At 43.3% G+C, this 23,235-nt stretch overlaps 1 protein-coding gene across 1 annotated transcript in view; it reads left to right on the top strand.

Annotated features, from left to right (window-relative positions):
- Nucleotides 1–23,235, top strand: part of syne1a (spectrin repeat containing, nuclear envelope 1a) — a 106,325-nt gene that overhangs the window by 5,194 nt on the left and 77,896 nt on the right. The window contains exons 3-36 of the mRNA XM_062412002.1: nt 2,682–2,777; nt 3,436–3,519; nt 5,339–5,359; nt 5,611–5,703; nt 6,626–6,798; nt 6,907–7,103; nt 7,973–8,085; nt 10,273–10,380; nt 10,705–10,842; nt 11,005–11,169; nt 11,261–11,373; nt 11,502–11,670; nt 11,872–11,968; nt 14,020–14,225; nt 14,680–14,844; nt 15,002–15,154; nt 15,671–15,814; nt 15,954–16,130; nt 16,432–16,590; nt 16,836–17,000; nt 17,164–17,298; nt 17,582–17,743; nt 17,873–18,081; nt 18,175–18,283; nt 18,398–18,562; nt 18,643–18,816; nt 19,059–19,223; nt 19,674–19,814; nt 19,918–20,075; nt 20,460–20,616; nt 21,323–21,550; nt 21,719–21,817; nt 21,942–22,129; nt 23,103–23,226. Of these exons, the coding sequence (XP_062267986.1) occupies nt 2,682–2,777; nt 3,436–3,519; nt 5,339–5,359; nt 5,611–5,703; nt 6,626–6,798; nt 6,907–7,103; nt 7,973–8,085; nt 10,273–10,380; nt 10,705–10,842; nt 11,005–11,169; nt 11,261–11,373; nt 11,502–11,670; nt 11,872–11,968; nt 14,020–14,225; nt 14,680–14,844; nt 15,002–15,154; nt 15,671–15,814; nt 15,954–16,130; nt 16,432–16,590; nt 16,836–17,000; nt 17,164–17,298; nt 17,582–17,743; nt 17,873–18,081; nt 18,175–18,283; nt 18,398–18,562; nt 18,643–18,816; nt 19,059–19,223; nt 19,674–19,814; nt 19,918–20,075; nt 20,460–20,616; nt 21,323–21,550; nt 21,719–21,817; nt 21,942–22,129; nt 23,103–23,226 (4,950 nt within the window). The remainder of the gene's footprint in view (nt 1–2,681; nt 2,778–3,435; nt 3,520–5,338; nt 5,360–5,610; nt 5,704–6,625; nt 6,799–6,906; nt 7,104–7,972; nt 8,086–10,272; nt 10,381–10,704; nt 10,843–11,004; nt 11,170–11,260; nt 11,374–11,501; nt 11,671–11,871; nt 11,969–14,019; nt 14,226–14,679; nt 14,845–15,001; nt 15,155–15,670; nt 15,815–15,953; nt 16,131–16,431; nt 16,591–16,835; nt 17,001–17,163; nt 17,299–17,581; nt 17,744–17,872; nt 18,082–18,174; nt 18,284–18,397; nt 18,563–18,642; nt 18,817–19,058; nt 19,224–19,673; nt 19,815–19,917; nt 20,076–20,459; nt 20,617–21,322; nt 21,551–21,718; nt 21,818–21,941; nt 22,130–23,102; nt 23,227–23,235) is intronic.

The following is a 23,235-nucleotide window of genomic DNA, read 5'->3' as shown; positions in this document are numbered from 1 at the left end:
AGAGTGACATGTGAGAGGGTGTGTGTGTGTGTGTGGGGGGGGGGGCTTAGTGAGCGGACCCCAAGTTTCCATTTTGACAAATCCTTTCTGAGAAGGTTAAAGCTTAATTAGGAAGTGGCCGGTGTGAACGGCAGAGGTCTCATCGTCTCTGAGGCGTTTTTCCAGGCAAACAGCTTTGGTGCAGCAATCAGTGAACCAAGTGTTCTTAGAGATTACTGCGGCAGTAGAGTGAAGCTCCCTGCTCCACTCTCAGTGTTTACTCTCCCTGCTCCCCCTACTACTCCCTCTTTTTGCGGTGGTGGGGAGGAGGAGGATAGACTCCATGCTCAATAAATCCAACTGATGATGGTATTCACCTTCACCCACTGAGCTGTTAAGATGTTTTTTTATTTTTGTTCCTCTCCCTTTTACTTTTGATGGTAATTTTGGTTTATTACTTAGACTACTCTTGGTTCGAGACTGAAATATTTGAACTACTGGATAAACGGTGAAATTTACCATAAACAATCAGAGAATTTACTGCATTTCTGGAATGCTTTTCTCGTCTTATTGACCACACAAAGCTCTTTACACTGAGAGTCATGTTAATCCATTCCCACACTCATTCTCTTGGCTTCAGCATCTTGCCAATGTACACATCTACATGCCGAATTAAGGAGCTGGGAATCAAACCACCAACCTCAACGCCTCAATCGCAGCTGCTCACGTGTGTTGTAATAACTGTGGTGATTGCCTGACTTAGTATCACCATCAGAAATAGCTTGGTGGGTTGATTCCTTAACAACCAAATACCAGTAGATTTAATGGATTCTCACTGGCCTCAGAAATGTCAGAAATGTCTGATAAACATCACCAGACTCTTATTTCATTTACACTAAAATAGTATACAAACATTTATTTTTATTCCCCAGCGCAAAAAAATGATCTTGACTTCACACAATCAACACAATAATTATAATATAGTGAGGAATATGCATCATACTTTCAGATATTAATTTTGTTTCATTTTTGTCACAGTGTTTTAAATATTTTTCATGTGGTTGTCCTCAGGTTGTGTGGAGGAAGTTCACTTTTTATACCATGCATCCAAAAAGTAGTTTAAAGACTATATTCAGTCCCTGGTAACGCCCATTCGCAAGTATTTACCTTCACAAGATTTGGATAATAGGCTTCTAATATCAATTGTTACTTAAAACTGGATCTATTGTCTCATTCAAAATGAAGCCCTTCAATCCTCTCATTGTTTCTGCCCCTCCCTCTTGTCTCCCGTGCTGTTGATCTTTGGAAATCCACTGAGTCAAGTGCGCCGGAGAATAACACGAGAGCAGAGACAAACCAATATCCCCAAACTCCTTTGCTCGCAATCAATTATTACCCCGACAGTCATAAGCAATTAGCTCATTAAGCCCTTAATTTTTTTTTTTTTTTTTAGCTCATGTGGCTGAGCAGAGGAAATGGATATTACTTTCTTATTTTGTAATTAGTCAGAAATTTCCTCATTAGCTCTGGGATTATAATGAACAAATAGGTGAATTTAACTTCAATTAGCTCGTGGTATAATTCATCCCTTTGAAGGGATCTTTGTAAGTGTTTCCTCTGTCACTTTATGATATGGGCCACGAGTGCTTTCTGAATATTCTAATATCCAGAGCCATGAAATGACATTAGAAAAGGAATTAGTGAGAAGAGCTGCTGTATTTGCTAATTAATTTTGGAAAGATTTGAGGCTGCTGTCCCCTTCTCTCTCTGCCTTCTATCATCTGTCTCGCTGCCACTCTTTCTACTCGATTATACTGCTGTCTCGTATGTTGGGGGTTGTACGTTTCTGCCTCTCTCCCCACACACACACACACACACACACACACACGTCCTAACACGGACACCCTCGTGCACACACACCCCAGCCTTTGCCTCTCTATTCGCTTTCTCCCTCACTCCTTTCGCCGCTAATCTCCCTGTGAATGGCCCGCTCGTCTGAATGCACCCCCCCCCCCCGCCCCTCCTCTCTAAACCTCTCCTCAGCCTCAGCATGTGACTGCGCTTTAAGAGAAATCCTTGATGTGGCGTCGGCAAGAGAAACAGAGATATGTGGATTTCCCCGAGTCTGGAAGTCTGTGTCAGGTCAGGGATGAAGTCAGGGAGAAGGATACAGTTTGAAATCATCAGCATATTTTAGGATTTGAAGCCCCCCCCCCCCTCATTCAGAGCCACTGAGCCTCTGCTTATGGCTAACTCTGTCATTGAGACACGGCACCGCCAAACTCTTTTGGGGCTTCAAGTACATTTTTCATGTGCAGGATTTCCTTTATCTATGTTTCACAAGTTGAAATTAACGTCTGGGAGTGTAATGTATTGATTGTACTGGTTCTTGCACCATAGTTCCATGTGCATTGCAAGAGCTATTTAGACTTAAGTCCCAGGGCTTTTGCATTCCAGGAGTTTATAGTTTGCAACATTTATAGGATTATCTATAGATTCCCGTCTAGAGCAGTTGCAGGGTTTCTTGAATTGTATCAGAGGCTCTCCATCTTTAAATGTCAAAAACCATACTTGCATTTTTACCCCTGCTCCATTCTATACTGCTCTGCACATGCTTTACATTTTTGCTTTTATTTACTTTCTCTCCAGGGTAAAAAATAATTACAAATAAAGCCTATAGGTGTGTTTGTTTTCCCACACAGCGTGTCCCTCCTCTGGTGGTGATAGACCTGTTTGAGGACATCAAGGATGGCGTGAAGCTGCTGGCTCTGCTGGAAGTCCTCTCCGGAAACAAGCTGGTGAGTCTCATGCTGGTAGTCATTTCTCCAGCATGTGATCTGGCCACAGATTCCAAACTCCTCACATCCTCTGATCTCTTTCCGAATTACATTTTTTTGACTTAATCACATTGAGCTGAAACTCATTTTTTTCATTGTTTCTGTCAGTGCTGCCACCATAAGCATTCTTTACGAATCTTAATATAGCTACAGAGCTAATTGCTGGCATGTGAAACGAGCCGCAGTTACATGGAAATGCTTATCGATCGGTCTTTATTAGGATGTTTGAATTGGATTGGAAAGCCAAGATTAACAAGGACAGCTCAGAGTTCACAAATCCACAAACGGCGCAGACAAAGGCACACACAGCTTGAGGATTTTACTTTTCCAATATTGCCTAAGGTCTAAACACGTCTAAACAGGTCCTGCTGTTTATAGTCAAACACAGGTCTTATAGGACCTTCCTCATTTCATTTCTGAATCTATATTTCCCTCCTCCCTTTTTCTTTATTTATATGTACTGGTATTGTCTTTATGTACTTGTTAGGCCCTTAATTTCTATACATTCCATAGATTTAAAACAAATAAAATAATCTCTTTTCAATACCACTGCTTCTTCCCCCCCTCCGTGTGTCTGTTTCTTTCTCTCCACCTTCATTATTCTCCATTTCCCTTCCAGCCATGTGAGCAGGGTAAGAAAATAAAGAGGATCCACTGGGTCGCCAACATCGGCACGGCTCTCAACTTCCTTGAGGGTAGGAAGGTGAGATATCAGCACCTCCCTTTTCATGTTTTTTCTTTTTATCCCGGCTGCTGCTCTCCCTGCTCAGCTGCTGCCTTGTGGGTGCAAACATGAAATCCTGACCTTGTGGAACCTGTTTCCCCTTCCTCCACACCGCTCCCTCTTTTCTTGTGATAGCGTTTGTTCTATTTCTGATGATTTCGATATCAAGATATCCACTATACTTCTTGGCCATTGTTTCACACCACATTTCATGTACACTCCTGTCTTATCCTTAGATAAATACCATCAATAATTAACAGCTTCCTTTAACAGCTTCTGTGGCAGAATTGCATCCTAACCCGACTCGTCCCTGGATATACATAAATAAAGCCATAAGTATGAGCTGGTGTCTGAAGGGACATTGATTTGTCTTCTTCGAGTCTGACAGGGTTAAAACTGTAAATCCTACACCAGTAATCTGTAGTCTGGAGATGAGACGTCAGTGGGCACTCTGTCTGTGTGTGTGTGTGTCACTGTGTAAATATGAACGTGTAGAAAATTAAATGTAAACATGTGCTGTGTGCAAATCAGATGCATGTCTAAACCATATTTACATTCTGCTTCCGAGGCTTAATCTCATTTTACCTGATACATGTTTATCTCTTGTATCTATTTCATAGAAAGTGTTTAGTACGTGCCGGCATAATCATGTTTACCATTTCATAATTCATATTTGTGAAATGTTGAGAGCCTGTAATGTATGTACGGAAACTCTCAACTGTAATGTCACCAAAGGCTGCGATTAACAAAAATATCAACTTGATGTTGGCATGTTTTGTAACATGATGTCCGCCTGTTTCTCAATTACTCATCACATTACTTGAATTGGCAGGTTAATAATAAGTACGAGGTTAATGGTAGGTTAACAGCTGACATCTGCAAAAATAAAAAATCTGACTCGTGCTATCACAATGTTAAAATCAAGTCATAAACCATGGTCCCAGCAAGCGTGTCCCAGACGTGTTCATCACTTTTAAGTGTCCCCTGGAAACACGTCTGTTGTGTTGCCAGTATTTGATTCATAATGTATTCTCTATTTGCTTGTGTTTTCTTAAATTTGTAATAACTTCAGCACTCAGGCCCACTGCCGTATTGAAACGATTGATCCGCCTTCATAATAGCTTTGTGTTTATTTTTCACTAATCGGTATTAATATCTGTTCAAACACATTGTTTCTACCAACACAACTGCATGGTCTTCTTTTTGCATGTTGTTGCACGCTAGTCAAAACTCCAATTATTTCTGCTAACCATTCTAGCCCTATGTTGAATTGCCCGGGCAGCATGCTGTGTTTTCTAATATGAAAGCTTACATAGCGAGAATTCTAATCAGCCACTATCCCACGCTGCCCTCGCCCGCCCCCAATCTCTCCCTCCGTGCTTGTTAACCAATGCCGGGTGGCGTGTATGACCATGTGGTGACCTGTTGTGCGGCACTGCCCAGTAATATCACCCTCTGTGTGATAAAATAGAATACCACATCATATCACAAGGTACAGACCTTTTTATTTCCTGCTCATCTCTCCCTCCCTCCCTCGCTCTCTGTCAGCTTCCCTGTCTGTCCATCTCTGTTGGATATAATCCCTGTTGCCTGCGTTGTGGCGATAGATCTCGCCTCTCAGCCAGCCACTCAAACAAGTTATCTCACCTCAGAGGTGCTACGCTATCTGGCATCTCACAGTCAATGAGGCGTACCACTTCAATCACACACATCTAGAGTACGTCTAAACACACACACTCACTCCCTCCCGTCCTCTCTGTCTCACTTTCTCTTCTCCTTTTTCTTATCTTCCCTCCAGTCGGCCTACAGAGGATCTCCGGTCAGTGTTCATCATGTTACTGCACCTACACTAAAGGACATAGGATAGCTAGGGTCAGGAATATCTTCATCCAGTAGTGATGAGAATTATACACATATTGTTCATTTATTGTAAACATATGTGCGAGGAAATTGTGTCTTTTAATCCACATGTATTAGATTATAGTAGAGATTAAGTGGATAAACTGGAATCTGGAATGATTTGTTCCTGTTATGAGATATTGAAATCGTGGATATTGTATTGTGACGCAGATCAAGCTGGTCAACATCAACTCCACAGACATTGTTGACGGAAGACCATCGATTGTACTGGGGCTGGTGTGGACCATCATCCTCTATTTCCAGGTAACATTACCGTCAGTTAATTTACACAAGGTCCATTTGTCAAATGAAATGAGCATAATTCACCATATCATTGTTTTAAAGCTTCTATCAGATGGAACTTGGTGCTGACTAAGTTTTATGTTGTGAACATGATTTCAAAAAGATTTCAAATTTACAACACAAAGAGTCACCATGTCCTACCTCTAAACGGAACAATATCAAATTTAATCCTACAAGAAAAATGCCAGAGACTAGATCGCTTAAATGTCGTAAAATGGAAATAGTTAAAGATTTTAAATGAAGTAAATATCCTAAGCTCTAAAATATATTTAATCAATGATGTTTCACATTCGTGTCATTGGTTTTTCTTAGATGTGAACCGAGAAACTTATAAATAGATCAACCGTGCAGAGAAATACATCTTGGAAAAGCTGCCCAGCTGGCAACGCAGAAGTCTAATAAAACATTCTGTGACTGTTGTCCCAAGAGATGCACATATTTTGATTATTTTTGCACACATGGCTGATATTATGTCGGGTCGGTGTTGATAAATATTTCATTATTTTACAATTTAATCGTACTTCTATGTAGGTCCAGGTACAGAATTCAATATTTATGGGTAAGCAACATTTCCCAGTGAACAAAAACCATCAGCACACTGAGCTAGCCAGTGAAGAGCAAATGGTTTTATTCTTACAAAACTACAACACGATGAGTAAAGTAATGGGGAGTAGGTTTTCTAGGCAGGGTCATAAAGTCCAGTAATTAAGCAGATGAAAACCATTTGATGACAATTTGAGTGATTCACATTTTTAGTCCCCATGTATCAATGAAGTGCATCAGATGCAAAAAACTAAGTATTATCATTAAACAAAGGTGTAAACATGTTGGTAAATAAGTAGATGTGGTGGCTTGACTGTTCCCATTACCCTGTTCCCTACAGATAGAGGAGTTAACCAGTAGCCTCGCAGCTCTCCAGGCCAGCAGCACCTCCTCACTGGACAGCTCCACCAGCAGCAACGACACATCCAGCCCGCCTGTCAAAAGGAGACCCCCCCCACCTCAGGGTGGAGCCAGGAAGGCCTTGCTGAGATGGGTCCAGCAGACAGCCACCAAGTATGTGGCCTACCTTTTAACAGCAATCAAATACTCTATAGTCTATGTACTGTAGGCTGTGTGTTTTCTTTGCACGCTGTGACCTTGTGATCTTCTTGTCTTGACCAGACGCCTGGGCCTGGAGGTGAAGGACTTTGGCCCCAGCTGGCGCACAGGTTTGGCATTCTTCGCGGTCATCAACTCCCTCCGGCCCAATCTCGTGGACATGGAGCGAGTATCGAGGAGGCCCAACTGTGAGAATCTGCAGGAAGCCTTTTTATTGGCCGAGACGGAGTTGGGCATTCCACAGCTTCTGGACCCAGAAGGTAAACAACATTTCCTAGAGACCTCTTCATTAGGTTGATGGAAACTGAGTCGAACAGGTCTTGGGTCACAGCCAACCACATACTTACAGCATCACAGGATCAAGTTAATTTGTCTTTTGCCCACTGCGATACCTTCTACCTTTTTCCTCTGTTCTTTGATATGAAGCCACAATGTGACCTTTGTGAAATTATTCAACCTACATAGGATATTTAGTAGAAAACAATGTAACCCAAAGAACTCAAAGAATAAGACATAACCCCCCCCCCCCCCATGCATCTGGAGCTTCTCATCATAGAGAGCTGGGGTTTTCTCTGGAATACAGCAATGAAATAGTGGATATCTATCAGAGCATCATATGTGCACCCCAGTGTCAGCGCCAAGTGCCATCTGTGCCTCTTCACGCCTGCCCCTCAGAATGAACTCTGACGAATCAAGCTTGACATCAGGGTAATTAGGCTCCATTAGAATAAGAGATTCAGCGTGGCGGAACCTCCAAAGCAAACCTGGACACCGATCGGAAGAGCTGAGGGTTTGTTTTCATTCAAGGGGCCGCTCGGCTGTTCCTCAATAAAATGTGTCAGTCAAACGTCCATTATTTTCCCTCATGAGGGAAACTGTTTGAGAACGATCAGAGGAATTATCATTCATCTTCTCTATTTGTCTAAACTACATCTTGTTCTATTTAAATTTGTCACTTCCTTTGGATCTGTCTATACTCTCTCTATTTCCATTCCTTGTATATATACAGTACATATTTGTATGTTTCTACCCTATTTCATCATTTGTATAGCTTCTGCATCAGAATCTTGAATCAGCCTGCCTCATGTTGATTTGACTTTTAATGGCAATTATTCAATTCCCTCATCAGACGTTGATGTGGACAAGCCTGATGAGAAGTCCATTATGACATACGTAGCCCAGTTCCTGAAGCATCCTCCTGACCAGAAGCAGAGCGATTCACACAGCCTGCCTGATGAAGAGGTAACTGTCAGATTCACATCAGTCACCGTCTTCTCTCTGTCTGCATCCTAAATGTTTTGTCTTTCTCTTTGAATGTCAGTCAAGTGTTCCAGTCCCCAGTCGTGACACGTATATAGATGATACTTTCTCTTTGCTTATTAGTGTTCCAGTGAAATCTGCACAGTGGGCACTTAACCCAAATATTGTTTGTTGCTTGCTTCAGCCTATGTGAGTGCAAGATGAAGAGGCTTCCCTCATGTTCCATTAGAGTAAAACTTGTATTCCATTTGCAGGGATGTGAATTTGCGTAATTAAAACTTAATGGACTCAAAATTGTCCTGATGCTGTAGTGTCCACCGCTCTGCTACTCAAAGAAGTAATAATAATTTGACTTGTCACGTGACTCGGGTATGGCTGTGTGTTGCTTGTTTTGTCTCTCCTTGTTGTGTATCTCTCTCTCTCTCTGTCTCTTGCTGTGTCTCCTTGACTTTCTCCTCCTGCTGTGTCTGTGTGGTGACTGCTTTCCTGTGGTTGTTTTGCTGGCCTCGGCCCCGCAGCTCGGTCTTGCTCCTCGCGATATAGAGGAAATGTTAGAGGTAGGTTATATACTGTAGTAAGTTAAGGTCCCAGGGGCAGGTTTTCCCATCACTTTTTTTTCCAAAGCCCAATTCACTTAGCACCCATGCACATTCATGGTTTCCATAAAAATTTGATTAGCCCTTATTTTTGTGGCTCCTCTATTGAATTACAGGTCAGCTGTGTGCTGTACAGTGCATGGGTGAGATTAAACATTGTTGTCTCCATGTCAAAATAGAGCCAGTATGCTAATGTTGGCTCTCTATCTTACCTGATGGGATATTCCTGCCGCAGGGTTCCGGTGCCATGATAACAAAAGGAAGTCCAGTATAGCAAGATGTGATATTACCATTTATTAATGTTTCCTACTATACTGCTATGGCTCCTGGTTCCATTAGCATGACAATGGAAGCCTAGGGCAGCAGCAGTGTGCGTTGGTACAGCATATTTGATGGAAAGCTTGCAAATAGAGTTTGCCTCTTTTTAAGGTTAACAGTGTCAGGTGCTGCGATGTATAGCCGCGCTAACCACACCGCTGCCTGTGTCACATCGTGTCTCACAGCACTGATTAGGCTTTCTGTGGTTGTTATGTTTCACACCCGCTTTGTTCTAAGTTGTCGGTTCTTGTTTACGTGTAAATGTTTGTCGTGAATTTTTCTTTCACTGAAAGAAGATCAGTTGGCTGTTGTGTTGTCACATAAAAAACAAGTGTTTTTATTTTGAAAATAAAAGGCAACTAAATCTTTGGTTATAAAATTATTAGTACAAGTTTTGATGTACAATAGATTATATGGGACGTATGGACGAAAACATTCTTAATATCACATGATGTTGTAATATTATATCAGGGAGATATAACAAACAACAAACCTGCTCCGCAAAAGAAGCAACTTCCTCTAAGTCTGGGTGGCTCTCTATTCTGAATAGACAAGAAAACCACAGAAGCATTTTACGTACAGATACTTAAAACATTTGTGAAAAATATACTAAAGTATAATTTAACAAGATGCTCCTCATTCCATTGAAATGACCTGTGGCCAAAAGTTACTAACTTTAACCTCATAAAATTATGACTTTATTCCTGAAATACTAGAATTTCTGTCACTGTAAGTGGCCATAATACTCTGCCGTAGTATTTTTCTGTCAAAATCATCTTAATCTCTTTTAAATAGTGAGCTGTCGTAAAGAATAAAGTATGGGCTTTTTACAGGAGCCAATTGGAAGTGACACAACTGAACAGACAGAGGCTGAACAAACTGTCGCACAAGCTTTTGAGTGGCACAACATTAAAGTCATGGTTATTTAAACTCCAATGAAATGTTAGCAGGGGGTCTTAGACAAAGTACCCTGTGTTAGCCGAGGTTTTTTGGCAGCTTTGGGTTTTTTGACATTTCGTCCCACAGGGAGACACAGAGGATTAGGAGAATGTGTTAAATAGTACATGCTATGCCCCTTCGTTCACCCGCTTCCTACTTCCATCCTTTCATCAAACCCTCAAACCTCACTTTGGTTAATTACTTTCTCCCTTCATCTACTCACATTATTTGTTTTTTCCATCCCCCGTCCCACTTTAACATATCCATCTTCCCACATGTCGCTCACCTCCGCTCCTCCATTCTACCCACCTCCTAGCGAGAGCAGCGGAAGAGCCTGAGGGAGCTCAAAATGTGGCTCGACCAGCTGGAGAGACACGCAACACAGACTCAGGAGACCGAGGGCAATCTCGCTCAACAGTACCAGGTTAGTGTCTGGGTGCGTGTCTGTGTGTGTGTGTGTGTGTGTGTGTGTGTGTGTGTGTGTGTGTGTGTGTGTGTGTGTGTGTGTGTGTGCGTGCTGTTTAAACACACGGGCACAGACGCTCTTATTAAGCTCAATCGGTGGCACTACACTGTGGGAATCTGACGGCAGCCGTCATATTGTCAGTCAATCTGGTTTATTCCTGCAAGCCTGGGGACAAATTCCATATCCAGCTGCGTGCGGGGTATCCCAGTTTTCTGAGTCTGAAAGAGGGACAACATTCGTCTGTATGAATCTGAACTGATTTCATGTCGTGTTTGTTCTCAGCTGTTCAAGAGTCTACGTGTCCAGTTGGAGATGAGGAGGAAGCTGGTGGACGGAGCTTTACAGTCCACTCAGAGAGACGGGATTCTGACTGTGGATCAGGCTCTGGTCAAACAAGCCTGGGAAAGGGTCTCCAACAGGGTGAGAGAAGCAACTGTGGACATTTACCATGGCCTCTATTCACTGTTAATCAATTTAAACCAACTATGACACAAAAGCAATGCATCGGATGTGCTTTTGCCGTTTGTGATCACCGGTTAACATCTGCATTGAATGTGCTTACAACCTTTTCCTACATTTCAGCTCCTAGACTGGCATCTGCAGCTGGACAGGTCTCTCCCTGCTCCTCTGGACACGGTCGGGGCCTGGCTGCACGAGGCTGAAGGAGCCCTGCGGCAGGAGATCGTCGTCCAGCAAGCGCATGACGTGATGGCTAAGACCGTCCACAGAGCTCTGGAGCAGCACAAGGTTAGCCTGGAGTGAGGAAATACAGAAAATATGTTTGTTCTGACTGTGTGTTGTTCTGTGTTCTCATGTTTTCTGTCTTTACGCTGTGCAGGATGTGTTGAAGAGTCTCAAGAGTCACCAGCAGGTCTTCCAGAGGATTCATAAGGACAGAAGTGTTGATGGAGTCCCTGTTCCCCCGGACCAACTCCAGGACATGGCAGAGAGGTGGGAAAGACACACACCAGTCTCGCTTGGAAGTCTGGAAATTATAGCCCAGAATATAATATTTCACTTTTTTATTTTTTCAGAATAAGCTGAAGGTCTGATTCTTGTGTGAACTTTGTCTTTTTCAGGATAAACTTTGTCTCCACATCCTCTAGCGTCCACTTGGCTAAGATGGAATTCCTGGAGAACAAACACAACATGCAGGCCTTCCTCTCTCTGGCCGAGACCAAGCTCAAATCGTGGATCATCAAATATGGGCGACAGGAGTCTGTGGAACTGATGCTCGACAACTATGTCGTAAGCTCAGACTTTGATTAATTCAAAACATCCAGATCTGCTGAAATGTTTGGAAAGTTTAATTATAGGTTTTTATTAGATACAAGTCATACTGTTATGAAGTAAACCCGCTTTAAAGTAAATTAGTTGTATTGCTCTATCGCCATTATGATTGTATTGTCATAATTGTCATAACATCTCTCTCATCTCTGTTCTGATCAGTCATTTGTGGAGAAGCAACATTTCTTTGAAAATTACGAGGGGTTCTTCCAGTCCCTGAAACAGTCTGCAGAGGCCTACGTCAAAGCTGACAGCTCAGGTGAGACGATCAAATGTTTATGGTTAATTCAACATGTGATATTAACCATAACCACCATTGAGGGTAACTCTTAAATATACCTTTAACCTTTTAATCCACCTACTGACTGGGATAATTGCTCTCTTAAATGTTCAGTCGTCTTCTTTTACTCAATAAGAAACTGCCCACAAGGTCAGGTCCATTACTTATTGCATTATAGGCCCTTCTTATCATCTGCAGTAACCGTAAATACCAAAGCTGAGCCGGGAAGCTGTTTAACTGATGGAGATAACAGATCTGACGTACAGGGTGAACTGTCCCTGTTCTTCCTGTTCTTTGTAAGACAGATGTCAAGAGGCATTACGACAACGATTAGTCCTATAGAATAGATCCACATCTCAGATATAAAGGAAAGGTTTAGCACAACCTTATGCAAGTTAGAGCCACGTAAGGCTCCAACTTGGAGTTGGTGATACAGCTGTTAACTGGGTTTTTATATCCTACTGCTCAGAAGTCATCTTTCTCCTGAAACCTTCCACTACACCTGCAATATACAGACATTGCATGGGAAAAAACTGTATGTGTTTTTATTAGCAGCATCGAAGAGCTTACCTGGTTAAGCTGGCCCCATGTTTGGAGGCTTGTGGCCACAGGTTTAATTCTGACCTTGGCCTTTGCTTTGTCTTCCCTGCTCTCTCTCTCTCTCTCTCTCTCTCTCTCTCTCTCTCTCTCTCTCTCTCTCTCTCTCTCTCTCTCTGGCTTAAAGTCTCTCCTGTGATTAAAGGATCATGGAATATCATCCAAATCGCATTAAGTCCCAATAATGCAATAAAGCATCGCTGCTCATCGATTGGGATCATTCCACTCACTGGTCTCATACATCAGGAAATATTAAATGCACAGGATATCTCGGTATACGCTAGAGGATGGTGTAGAGGGTTAGATATATATTGCCTGTTAGCATTCTGTGCCTTGAATGTTGTTATTCATCTGAAACTGATTGGATACCTCCACAGTGTATAAATATTTCCCAATTGTGTGCTACATCTAAAGTTTATTTTCCGCTGTCCACAGCTCAGTAACCAGTAAGGCTCCTGTCTGGTTTTACAGCCTGGTGGTAGAATCGGGGGGGGGGGGGGGGGAGTCTGCAGGCTACAGCTAAATGAGGTTCCTCCACTCTTAGCTCTCAGTGGGGAATACGACCCCATTTGCTAGTTCGGGGGCTGCTCCACTTCCTCGCGTCTCTGGGCGCAAACTGAGCTTGATTTTTGGTTTCGGGGTTGTGTCGCCGTAGGGTATGCAGAGCAGAGGAAGTGAGTTGTGGCGAGAAATCAGCACATCAGGAGGCTTGATTGGCCGATCCAGCAAATGAAACACCCCCTCAGCTCCACACTGGGAGGAGCCCTGCTGGTAGTTAGCACCATGGGGTCTCAGTGGCTGCCTTAGGGAACCTATGGATGTTTTTAAAGGCTCAGTTTGAGGTGATACTAAGGATGGGCGGACAGGAATAGAAAGGAGATTCGTATGTACTTCATTCGAGGCCACTGCACTTGTTGCTTCTGATTGAGGATGGTTATTTGTGTTTGGTGGCTTCATTTATCAGCTGCACACTGGCTGACAGCAGTTTGTGGTACAGGACTTCTGAGACTGGAGAGCTCACTCTGAGGAAATGAAACACACAAGCAAATAGAATCCATCTGCTTGAAGTGATTTTCAGGGTCAGAGATTTGTGCATAAACATGTGGCTCAAACCATTGGCTATTTGTCTGGTGTTTCCATGGTTGGTTACTTTTCCCAAACAGCACCCACATATCAAGTTATAGAATTTGTAAATTCAAAAATGTTGTGTCACAAGATCTCATGGGTTGACCTCATATGAGTGGTATTTTCTTTCCATTCATATAGTATTATCCTGTAAAGATCAATATCCCGTACCTGTGTGTAAGTCATATTTTAGCTGGAGTAACTGCAGGAAGTAAGTAAATCAGAGATAATACTGGTTCTGGCACTGGGTCTGTTTTTTACTGACTGTCCCTGTCTTTGTCATTAAAGTTGATGTATCTCTCCTGCAGTGGAGGAGGGCGAGACGGGGGTGCGCAGGTTCATGCGGGAGGTGGTGACCCAGTGGAGGAGTCTGTCCATGGAGCTGCGCAGCGTGAGGAGCATGCTGGAGGAGGTGCTGTCCAACTGGGAGAGGTACAGCTCCACGGTGGCCTCCTTACAGGCCTGGCTGGAGGACGCGGAGGAGGCCCTGAGCCAGCCGGAAAACATTAAAAGGGTGAGAGAGTGACTCTTAATATTCTGGAAAACCCAATCATATACTTCAGAGTATTTATCTGTAAGAGTCCCATCATAAAAGCATCGACCTAATGGACTCGAGTGCCTCAGAGAAATTGCAAATAAAATGCATGTCAGCCCAGTTTCAAGCATTTAGTTTGCATAAGTAGGAATTCTATTAAGAGTCTCCGCTCATGTATCAAATGATCTCCTTGACTCACAACGAGCCACCAAGGATGTTCCAGTTGTCGCATTCCCATGGTTACCTCAGATTCACATCCCCACCCAGGAGCAGACAGCTAATTACCCCAGTTTTTTATTGTCCTTCCTTTGAATCGCTTTCTTTGTTTCTTTTTTTTTTTTTTGATGAGCCGTCTTTGTTTCTTTCTTTGACACTGCGTCTTTGTTTTGTTCTTTGTTTCTCTTACATTTCTTTGTGTCTGCCTGTCTTCCAGGAGTTTTTCAGGAATCTCAGCCACTGGATGGATCAGCATTCAACCATGAACGATTCCGGGAACTTCCTCATTGAAACGTGTGATGAGACCGTGTCGCTCGATCTCAAGCAGCAGCTGCTTCTGTTGAATGGACGGTGGAGAGACCTCTTCCTCAAAGTCAAGCAGGTAACAAACAAAACAAAAAAACACAACAGCCAATAAGATACTGTATATCATAAAAAGCACAGAATTAGGTCAAATGGTATTAGATTAAAAAAGCACTGGACAAAAATGGTTTATTTTGGTTATGGCTTTGCACTGTATAATCTTTCTTTGGCTGCAGTATGCGAGAGAGGATGAGTTGGAGAAGTGGAGGAAAGACCACCTGAAGGCTGCGTTGGCCCTGAAAGTGCTGCTGGACTCAGCAGACGTCAAACTCAATGCCCCCGTTCAAGTGTCTTTCCTCAATGTCAGAGGCTTCCTACAGGACGTGGAGGTGAGTGTAAATAACTGCTGTAATATCAGACAGTGCAAGTACAGCACAATATACACTATGCCCAGCTCCACATATCCCTGACAGTGAGTTAAATAAGTAGTTAATTAACATTTGTACTCTTATGAAGCATTGGTCGGAGATAGAATTGGACGTCACAGCATGTCTTGACATTTAGGAACACTTGTTGCACATGTACACATTATGCAGAAACATCTATTCCACTTATCCTCAGAGGGTCACGGGGGGGCTGGAGCCATTTTCCGCTGACATTGGGTCAAAGGTTGGATTTACCCTGAGCAGCATAATGCAGAGATGACAAAAAATAACTCATTTCCAATTGTTTCCAACACTTTTTAACTTACGAGTTATTGAAAGTATTATGTCCATGCTGTGAAGTATTCAGAGCTGCAAAATAGCTTCTTTTTTTTTGTTTTACTGCCAAAAGCAGTTTAAATACACAGATATTAAATTGAACAATTGTGTAAGCTGACCCCTTGGTTCCACGTCTCATCTCAGAATACCAAGCAAAAGGTTGTTGCCATGGAGACACATTACAAGTTGGCAGCCCGCAGTGCTCAGCTCCTCGCCAAGGATGCACCACAGGACGAGGCTGCCAGGGTCAATGCCACGATGACAACAGCCAAAAGTCAGCTGAGCAAGGTACGCACCATTTGAGGCTAAAACCTGAGAAGGACAGTGGTATGAAATCCATCTCAACACACTTCTATCAAGAGACCTTTTAAATATCCCAATAAACCTTTTATGTCTGTGCTCAGTAGCTTGTGTTCTTTCTCTGCAGGTGCGAGAGCGATGCCCCGCCCTAGTGAGGGAGTGTCATGTCCTTCTGCCACTGCTGGAGGAGATGGAGAAACACATCACTGCTTTCTACCAAGCCCTGGAGCGAGCCAGTCGCATCACTGCTGCTGCAAGAGACCCAGACTCACAGGCGCAGGCCCAGCACAAACAAAAGTGGCAGGTCAGACGTGTTAACGTAATAACAATGACAACGATTTCACTTAAACAGTTACCAGGCAGCAGCAGTCTCTTAAACGTATCATTAAACTAAGGATTTGTCTGTTTGTCTCACGTCTTGAATTCTATAATCAAAAAGAATGATAGAAAATAACTCTGCTTTCAGTCTCTGCTCAAATCTTTCCTGGTCATCATAAATATGAATCTTTGCCTTTACAGCTGATATTTATTTAAAGTATTGAAAGATATAAGCAGACTATTATCAATGCATATTTGTTTCAGCGTTGTTTCATACATTTCTTCAGGATTTATTGAACCAACAGCAAAACTGTAAAAGGTGTCAATCTGTGATCGAGAGGAATCACCACACCCTGCACAGGACGCTCTCCAACAGTAAGGTGCTCCGGAACTTCGACCTGTCACTGCTGCAGAAGAGAGTGGCAGAAATACAGAGCTCAGCACAGGTGAGCATCAAACACACATGTAGAGCCAAACAGATCAGAATACCACACTGTGATTACTGTACACACAACAGGGATAATACTGATGAGATTACAAGAAAATCCAAACCCCTCCAGGGGGAAACACTGCACAGAGCACCTCACATGACTTGTTATTCTATTGCTTCATGTAACACAAATACACCAATTACACAATAATACCCAAGGAACCGGTTGCAGTCACTGCTTCATCCTGCCGCTCCTCTTAGGCTTTGTTGAAGGAGGTCGGGGACTGGAGACGGCAGGAAGAGGCCAACAACTGCCTGAGGAGAAGGTTTGAGGAATCCCAACAAGAGCTGGAGAAAGTGCTGAAGAGAGCTCAGGGCTGCTTGAGGGAGACCGGAGATGCTGAGGAGCTACTGAAGAAACATACTGTAAGCTAACCTGCAACCTCTATAAATAGAGACGGTTCACAGGGGACAGGATTACTATAACCTACATTTGTATTTTAGTGGAGCAGTAGAAGGGGGAACTAAAACGGAAGGAAACTCTCATGGATTATTTATGTAAACTCAAAATTTGCTTTTGTAAATGCAGGATTTTTTCGGACACCTGGATCAGCGCATGCTGAGCGTGTTCCTGAAGGCGTGTGACGAGCTGACTGACATCCTGCCACAGGAGGAACAGCAGGGGCTGCAAGAAACTGTCCGCCGGCTGCACAAGCACTGGAAGGTCAGGGGTCGCCATGCCTTAACACACTCACTAATTACTGCAGGTCTCCTGAGGCGCATTGCTGTTGCTTCATTAACTCAACCAGGATGACCCTTGTCTCTGATTGAGTTTCCTCCTCTCTGGTTCCAATTAACCTAAACCAGCTAGATTAAAATGCCAGCTCTCAGGGTTTACTCGCAGTTTCCCTCTTGACAGCTTGTGGAATGATACAGTATGTACAGTACATGACACAACATGCCTTATCTTCCATGTCTCTATTGTGTCTTCTCTGTCTCGTTCACAGGACATCCAGGGCGAAGTGCCATCTCACCTGCTGCGCCTGAAGGTGGAGGTGGAGCACAGTCGACTGGCTGTGCTCCTCCAGGACTGCAGAGCAGAGCTGGACAGAGAAGTGCAAGCCCTGTCTGGCACATGCACCAGCGAGCGGGTGATCAGGGAACACAGAGTGAGTCCTGGAAAAAACTTAGAACAGATTAAACCAAGAGTGAGAGACAGATACAATTCACTTAACGTCTCTGTCGTGGCGATTCCGGAGCCTCTCGAGGTTCAACATGTCCTACTTTCATATCTCCAGACTTTCTTCAGGGAACGCAAACCTCTGACTCTGTGCGAGAAGAGGATTAGGAACATGGAGGATCTGTGTCACAAGTTGCCTGACAACGACCTGGCTTATCGAACGCTAGACTCCGCTAGACAGGCTGTCGAAAAGGTCGCGGGGCAAATTAAAAACACCCACCTGAAACTGGAGCAGCACCCTGACAAATGGAAAGAGTGGAACGAGAGGTAAGGAGCAGTATCTCCTCACAGCATCTGCAACACTGCGCAAGTCTTATTAATCACCGAAGGGGGTTCGAAGTAATCTCTCCCTTTTCCCAGGTTCTGTGAACTCTCTGATTGGCTCTCATCTCAGAGGAGGCAGGTGAGGCTCTTGAGAGAGATGGCGAGGGATTCCAGCAATCAGGAGGAAGTGGATGTGGCTGTTCAGGTGAGCCTGCAAGCTGAGTTCACTGCTGTGGGCGCTGAGATTAGGTTATGATTCCGTGCAGCTCAAATCAAGTTGCAACCTGCATTCAGCTTCTTGTGCTTGTATTGTTTTTAGACTTTGCAGGAAGCAGTAAATGCCAGAGAGGAGACCCTATTGTGGCTGAAAGGCCTCCTCGCTGGGCTGTCTGAGGTCAGCTCGGACATGGAGGTGCAGAGACAAAGAACGGCCCTGGCTAAACTCTCCACTGACCTGCGGGCGCTCTTTTCTTCACTCCGTCAGGTATCCTGAGTCTAACAAATGTGTCTACGCCGGTGTTTTTCCAAATGAAATCCCTCTGTCTGATCCGCTGCCTCTTTCAGTCCCAGTGGGATGAGGAGGGATCTGCCATGTTTGAGTACGAGGAGCTGAGGGAGGAGGTGCGCGGGGCTCTGGAGGAGGTTCTGAGAGCACGGAGGGAGGCGGAGGAGCAGACCGGCAGGATCCTGGATGCTGAGGATCTGGAGGAGGCAAAACAACTTTACCATATTCACCAGGTGTGTGTAGGAGTGTGAGGGGAGACGTTATACATGGCAATTAATTAAATTCTGTATAAAAATATAATTTATTTACATATTGACATATCCTCATGAGGCATTTTATAGTGAAGTATCTAATTAAAAATGAAAGCAAACAATTTAAGTTCACCTTATTGTTTCGTTTGAATAATGACTGATCCAGATATTGGGAATAGATGATGCAGTGTGACAGTGTGTTCCTGTCTGTGTGTGTTTCATAGCAACAGCTGAGGCGCCTGCAGGCAAACAGGACAGAGGCAGAACTCCTGGTGTCCCACTGCCGCCAGCTGCAGAAAGGGGAGGCCCTCACTCCTTCTCTACGGGAGCTGGAGGGAGCCTTCGGAGAGGTGGACCGCAAAGCGGGAGCAAAGGAGCACAACCTGCAGGTAGAATCACATCAGTGTGCACTGTTCAAGTGTCATCGATCAGCCACACAACCCCTGCTTGGATCATTGATCCGTCCACATCCAGCCGTAACTGAACATCAATTGTTTTGTGGTGTGTTCATTTCGTTTGGCCCTTCAAATTCGTTTATACAATTTATCAGTCCCTCAAAATTGATCAGGGACTAAAGATTGCCTGAAGTGCATGAAGGGGAAATCACCATAAAACACCAACAATCAGATACACTTTCAAGGTTTTACAGTGTCAGTAAGCAGACATTTAATTTGAGATTGAACCGCGATACCCCATTGTTTTAATAACTAAAACAATAATAATTACACAAAGAGGGCTTGATGATTGTTGTTTTGTTTTTACAAATGTCCTTCTTACCCCTGTAAACTAATTTTCAAAGCATTAAAGTATAATATTCTGGTTTCTCTCCTCACCTCAAGGCCACACTCAGCTCCTGGCAGCATTTCGAAGCAGAGAGAGAAGTTATTGGCAGGTTTATCACCAATACCAGCAATGAGCTGCACAGGGAACTGGTTTTCAACAGCTTGGACAGCCTGAGAACTGAACTGGAACGCAATAAGGTGTGTGTGGGATTGTTTTTGCTTTCACACATACAGTTTACTGTATACCTATATACTGTGCATTTGCTCATACAAGATACCGGCTCCCTTTTCACGTGTGTAGGAGCTCTTCACGCCGGTTGAGGAATGTTGCATGAGAGCAGATCTCCTCTCAGAGACGGCAGCAGACATTGAGCTTGGTCCAAAGAACCAGACTCTTCTCCAGCAGGCCCAGTCCACCAGAGAAGCAGTTGCACAAGTTCAAGACCACCTCAACAAGAAGTACGCTGAACTGTCTTAGCCTTACCCGATCGACTTGGTTTCAATTGAGGGTATTCTGTAAATTTCTCAAACTAATGTCATATTTTAGACTTTCTGACAATATAGTCAAGTGAAGAGGCACTATCACAATAAGAGTCATAATTTTATCACTTGTAAACAGGGTTTGAATTATTTCAGCAAAATTGTAGATTTCTCATATGATTCATGATAATCCATTACATTTTAATAGGCCTATGAAAAAGAGCCTGGTGAGTCACTTTGTGTCTCTGTGGTGTTTAACCTGCTGTTTGCAATCATGTGTCAATGTGTGTTTACTTGTTCCCGTTCTTTTCTTAACGACCTAGACATGCATGCAATGTCTTTGACGAATCTTGTTTATTCCAGTGTTGTCCAGCTGGAGATGATGTGTGTGTGGTGGGAACGCTTCAGCAGCCAATCAGAGACTCTTTCCTCCTGGATCAATGAGAAGGAGAAGGAGCTGGAGGTCATCAGTACCACATCCTCCTTGGATCCTTTGGATAAAAACATCAGTGCAGTGGAGGTATGCCACGCTTCTCCTTTAAGTAAAGCAATTTATTCTGTGACTTGTTTTTCTAATTCCCCATCAGTCCATCAGAGGCAAGTCAAGTCTCTGCTCTAATACTGACTGCACACTTCAATAATCCCGTGATATTTACAAACACATATGCATGAGTTGAAATTGCTGTTTGGCCTTGTGTCTGTAGCGTACAGTATCAGTGTGGCCTCCGGGTTATTAAGATTAAGATGAAATAAGATTACATTTTTTTTAATCTAACCCTAAGGGGAAATTGGGTCAATGTTGCAGAAAAATTTGATATATAAAGTAAATTGATCATATTGAAGAAAGTCTAATCGTGCCCATCCAGACTTTGGCCCTGTCAATCTCACAGAGATCTGGAGAAAGTCGGGTTAAAAAAATTGGGGCTGACAGGACTTTGCAAAATCCTGAGGCAGCCATTTGATTCGTCGAGAGTTTGAAAACACTTGCCTCCAGAAACAGAGCAGTCAGTTTTATTCTCTATCCAGCTATTGCACTTTCAATTTCCTAGACCTCCATGAACCTGACAAACAGGCGTCTCACTGTGCCACATAAATTATTTATTGAGGATTGTCTTCAACAGGGTAGAAATGAGAAGTCTTTTTCACCCTCCATCTCCTGTTACATCTTGTTTATCATATTTATTTTATAAACGTTTGCCCATTAACAAGTTTCTTCATCCCTCCAGGAGGTGGGGAAGGGTTTAGAGGAGAGGAGGGCAGCCCTGGCCCACATGGAGGCCGACTGTGAAGCCCTGTCGCGCTTCGTGACCCCTGGAGAGGCTGGATGTATCCGGGCACGACTCACCCAAATGAGGCGCTACTGGGAAGAGCTGAAGGGGAGAGTGGAGCAGCTGGGAGGACAGCTCAACCAGAGCGCCTCCTACAGGCAGCGATACAATGATAACTTGGAACAGGTATTTTGAAACATATACTATAAAAATTTAGCTTAAGTGGTTTTAAGCCTTACATGCTTTTAAGCACATGTTTGGGCCTTCATCCATCTTGAATACAAATTCAAGTAAAGATTTCACAGTGCTGGTGTTTTCATCTTTGAGTAACTACAGTTTTTGTCTCATTGTCAGGTCAAGAAAACAATGAGCGATATCGAAGAGAAGCTTGACCATCCGATGACGTACTGTTCATCGTCATCTGAGACCTACAAAATCCTCCAGAGTCACACGGTGAGACAAAACACAGAGTCAGCCTGTCAGGAAGGAACTTCATTTAAGAGAACAAATAAAGTTGTTACAATGATTGCCAGCATCCTCTGCTGAGATGAAGACAAACTCGCTCTGTTTCCTCCAGGAGGTCTGCCAGGCCATTGAGCAGCTGAAGCCCCGGCTGATGGGTCTTTGTTCGGCCATGAAGAGGCTCGGAGAGGGCAGCCAGCTGGAGGAAGAGGTGGCTAACCTCCAGAAGCAACGAGGACAGTTTCTGGAGAAGGCGGACGAAAAGCAAGCTTTCCTAGAGAGCCTTCTAGCACTGTGGCAAAGGTAATATGTGTGCTATGTAGCGTAAGCTCAATATTCCCTACTTGTCTGCATGCTGACAGGCTTTAATCATAATTTACAGCTTTTCAGAGATAAGAAAAGAATAAGAAAGTCACAGCAGTGTCCGTTTTTGTGTTTCTATCCAAAAATATCTGTGTTTATTTATTATTAGAAGATTAAAGAGATACTTTCTAAGGAAAATTTTGAACATTCAGCTGACAGCAGGAGTTTATTTCCTGTAATGTACTCACACTCGTATTTTCTTCTGATCATATAAACATTTACATATTTCCTTTTATTTTTCATGTGCTCTTTCCGCCGACTCCAATCTCCTTGTATTCCCTGAATCATTCCCTGATCTGTGTGTGATGTAGACGAGCAGCCTCAGTTTGTCCCTCCCCGCTGTCAGCCATTGCATTTCTCCTCTAATAATACGCTTTTGTTATGAGTGTCTCCGTTCACACAATAGACTTTTACTGCCTTAATTGTTTTGTTATTCATTTTATTATTCAGGAGGAAAACAATAATCCATTCATTTTGGAAACTGTCTTTTAGTATTTATTCATCCAGTGAGTTTTTTTTTTTTTTGAACTGTCAGATGTATTTTTCTGTTCCTTAACTGCTGCTGGGTTTATGTGTGTCTGTTTGTGTATGTGTGGTACTGTGGTCGACCTCATCTCCCCCCCTGCAGGTGGGTGCATGAGGGATTACTCAGAGCACTGGGTGCTCTGCTGAGATACGTTTGTCCCATTATGACCCTGTCACTGATACTGAGCCGTGGTCAGATAAAAAAAACTACTTACAGACAGTGTTAATGTGTGTGGTGTGGATGTATGTGGGTTAAAATCATAACTGGTATCTGATATCAATAACTGATATCAATCTATTATTACATTCATATTTATGCACTACATTCCAATTATGGTGCTGCATACATTTTCTTTGATTTAAATACACATCACCGTTTTGTCCACAGATTTGAGAAGGAGAACTCGTCCATGAAAAGCTGGCTGGACAGGTGTGAGTCTGTTTGTTGTCCTGACACAGACCTGCTCTCCGCAGACAAGGTCAAGATCAGGAATGAACTACAGATTGTACAGGTAAATCCA

Source organism: Platichthys flesus, chromosome 18 (assembly GCF_949316205.1).
Source record: "Platichthys flesus chromosome 18, fPlaFle2.1, whole genome shotgun sequence".
Lineage (NCBI taxonomy): Eukaryota > Metazoa > Chordata > Actinopteri > Pleuronectiformes > Pleuronectidae > Platichthys > Platichthys flesus.
This window is presented reverse-complemented; position numbering and strand designations above follow the sequence as displayed.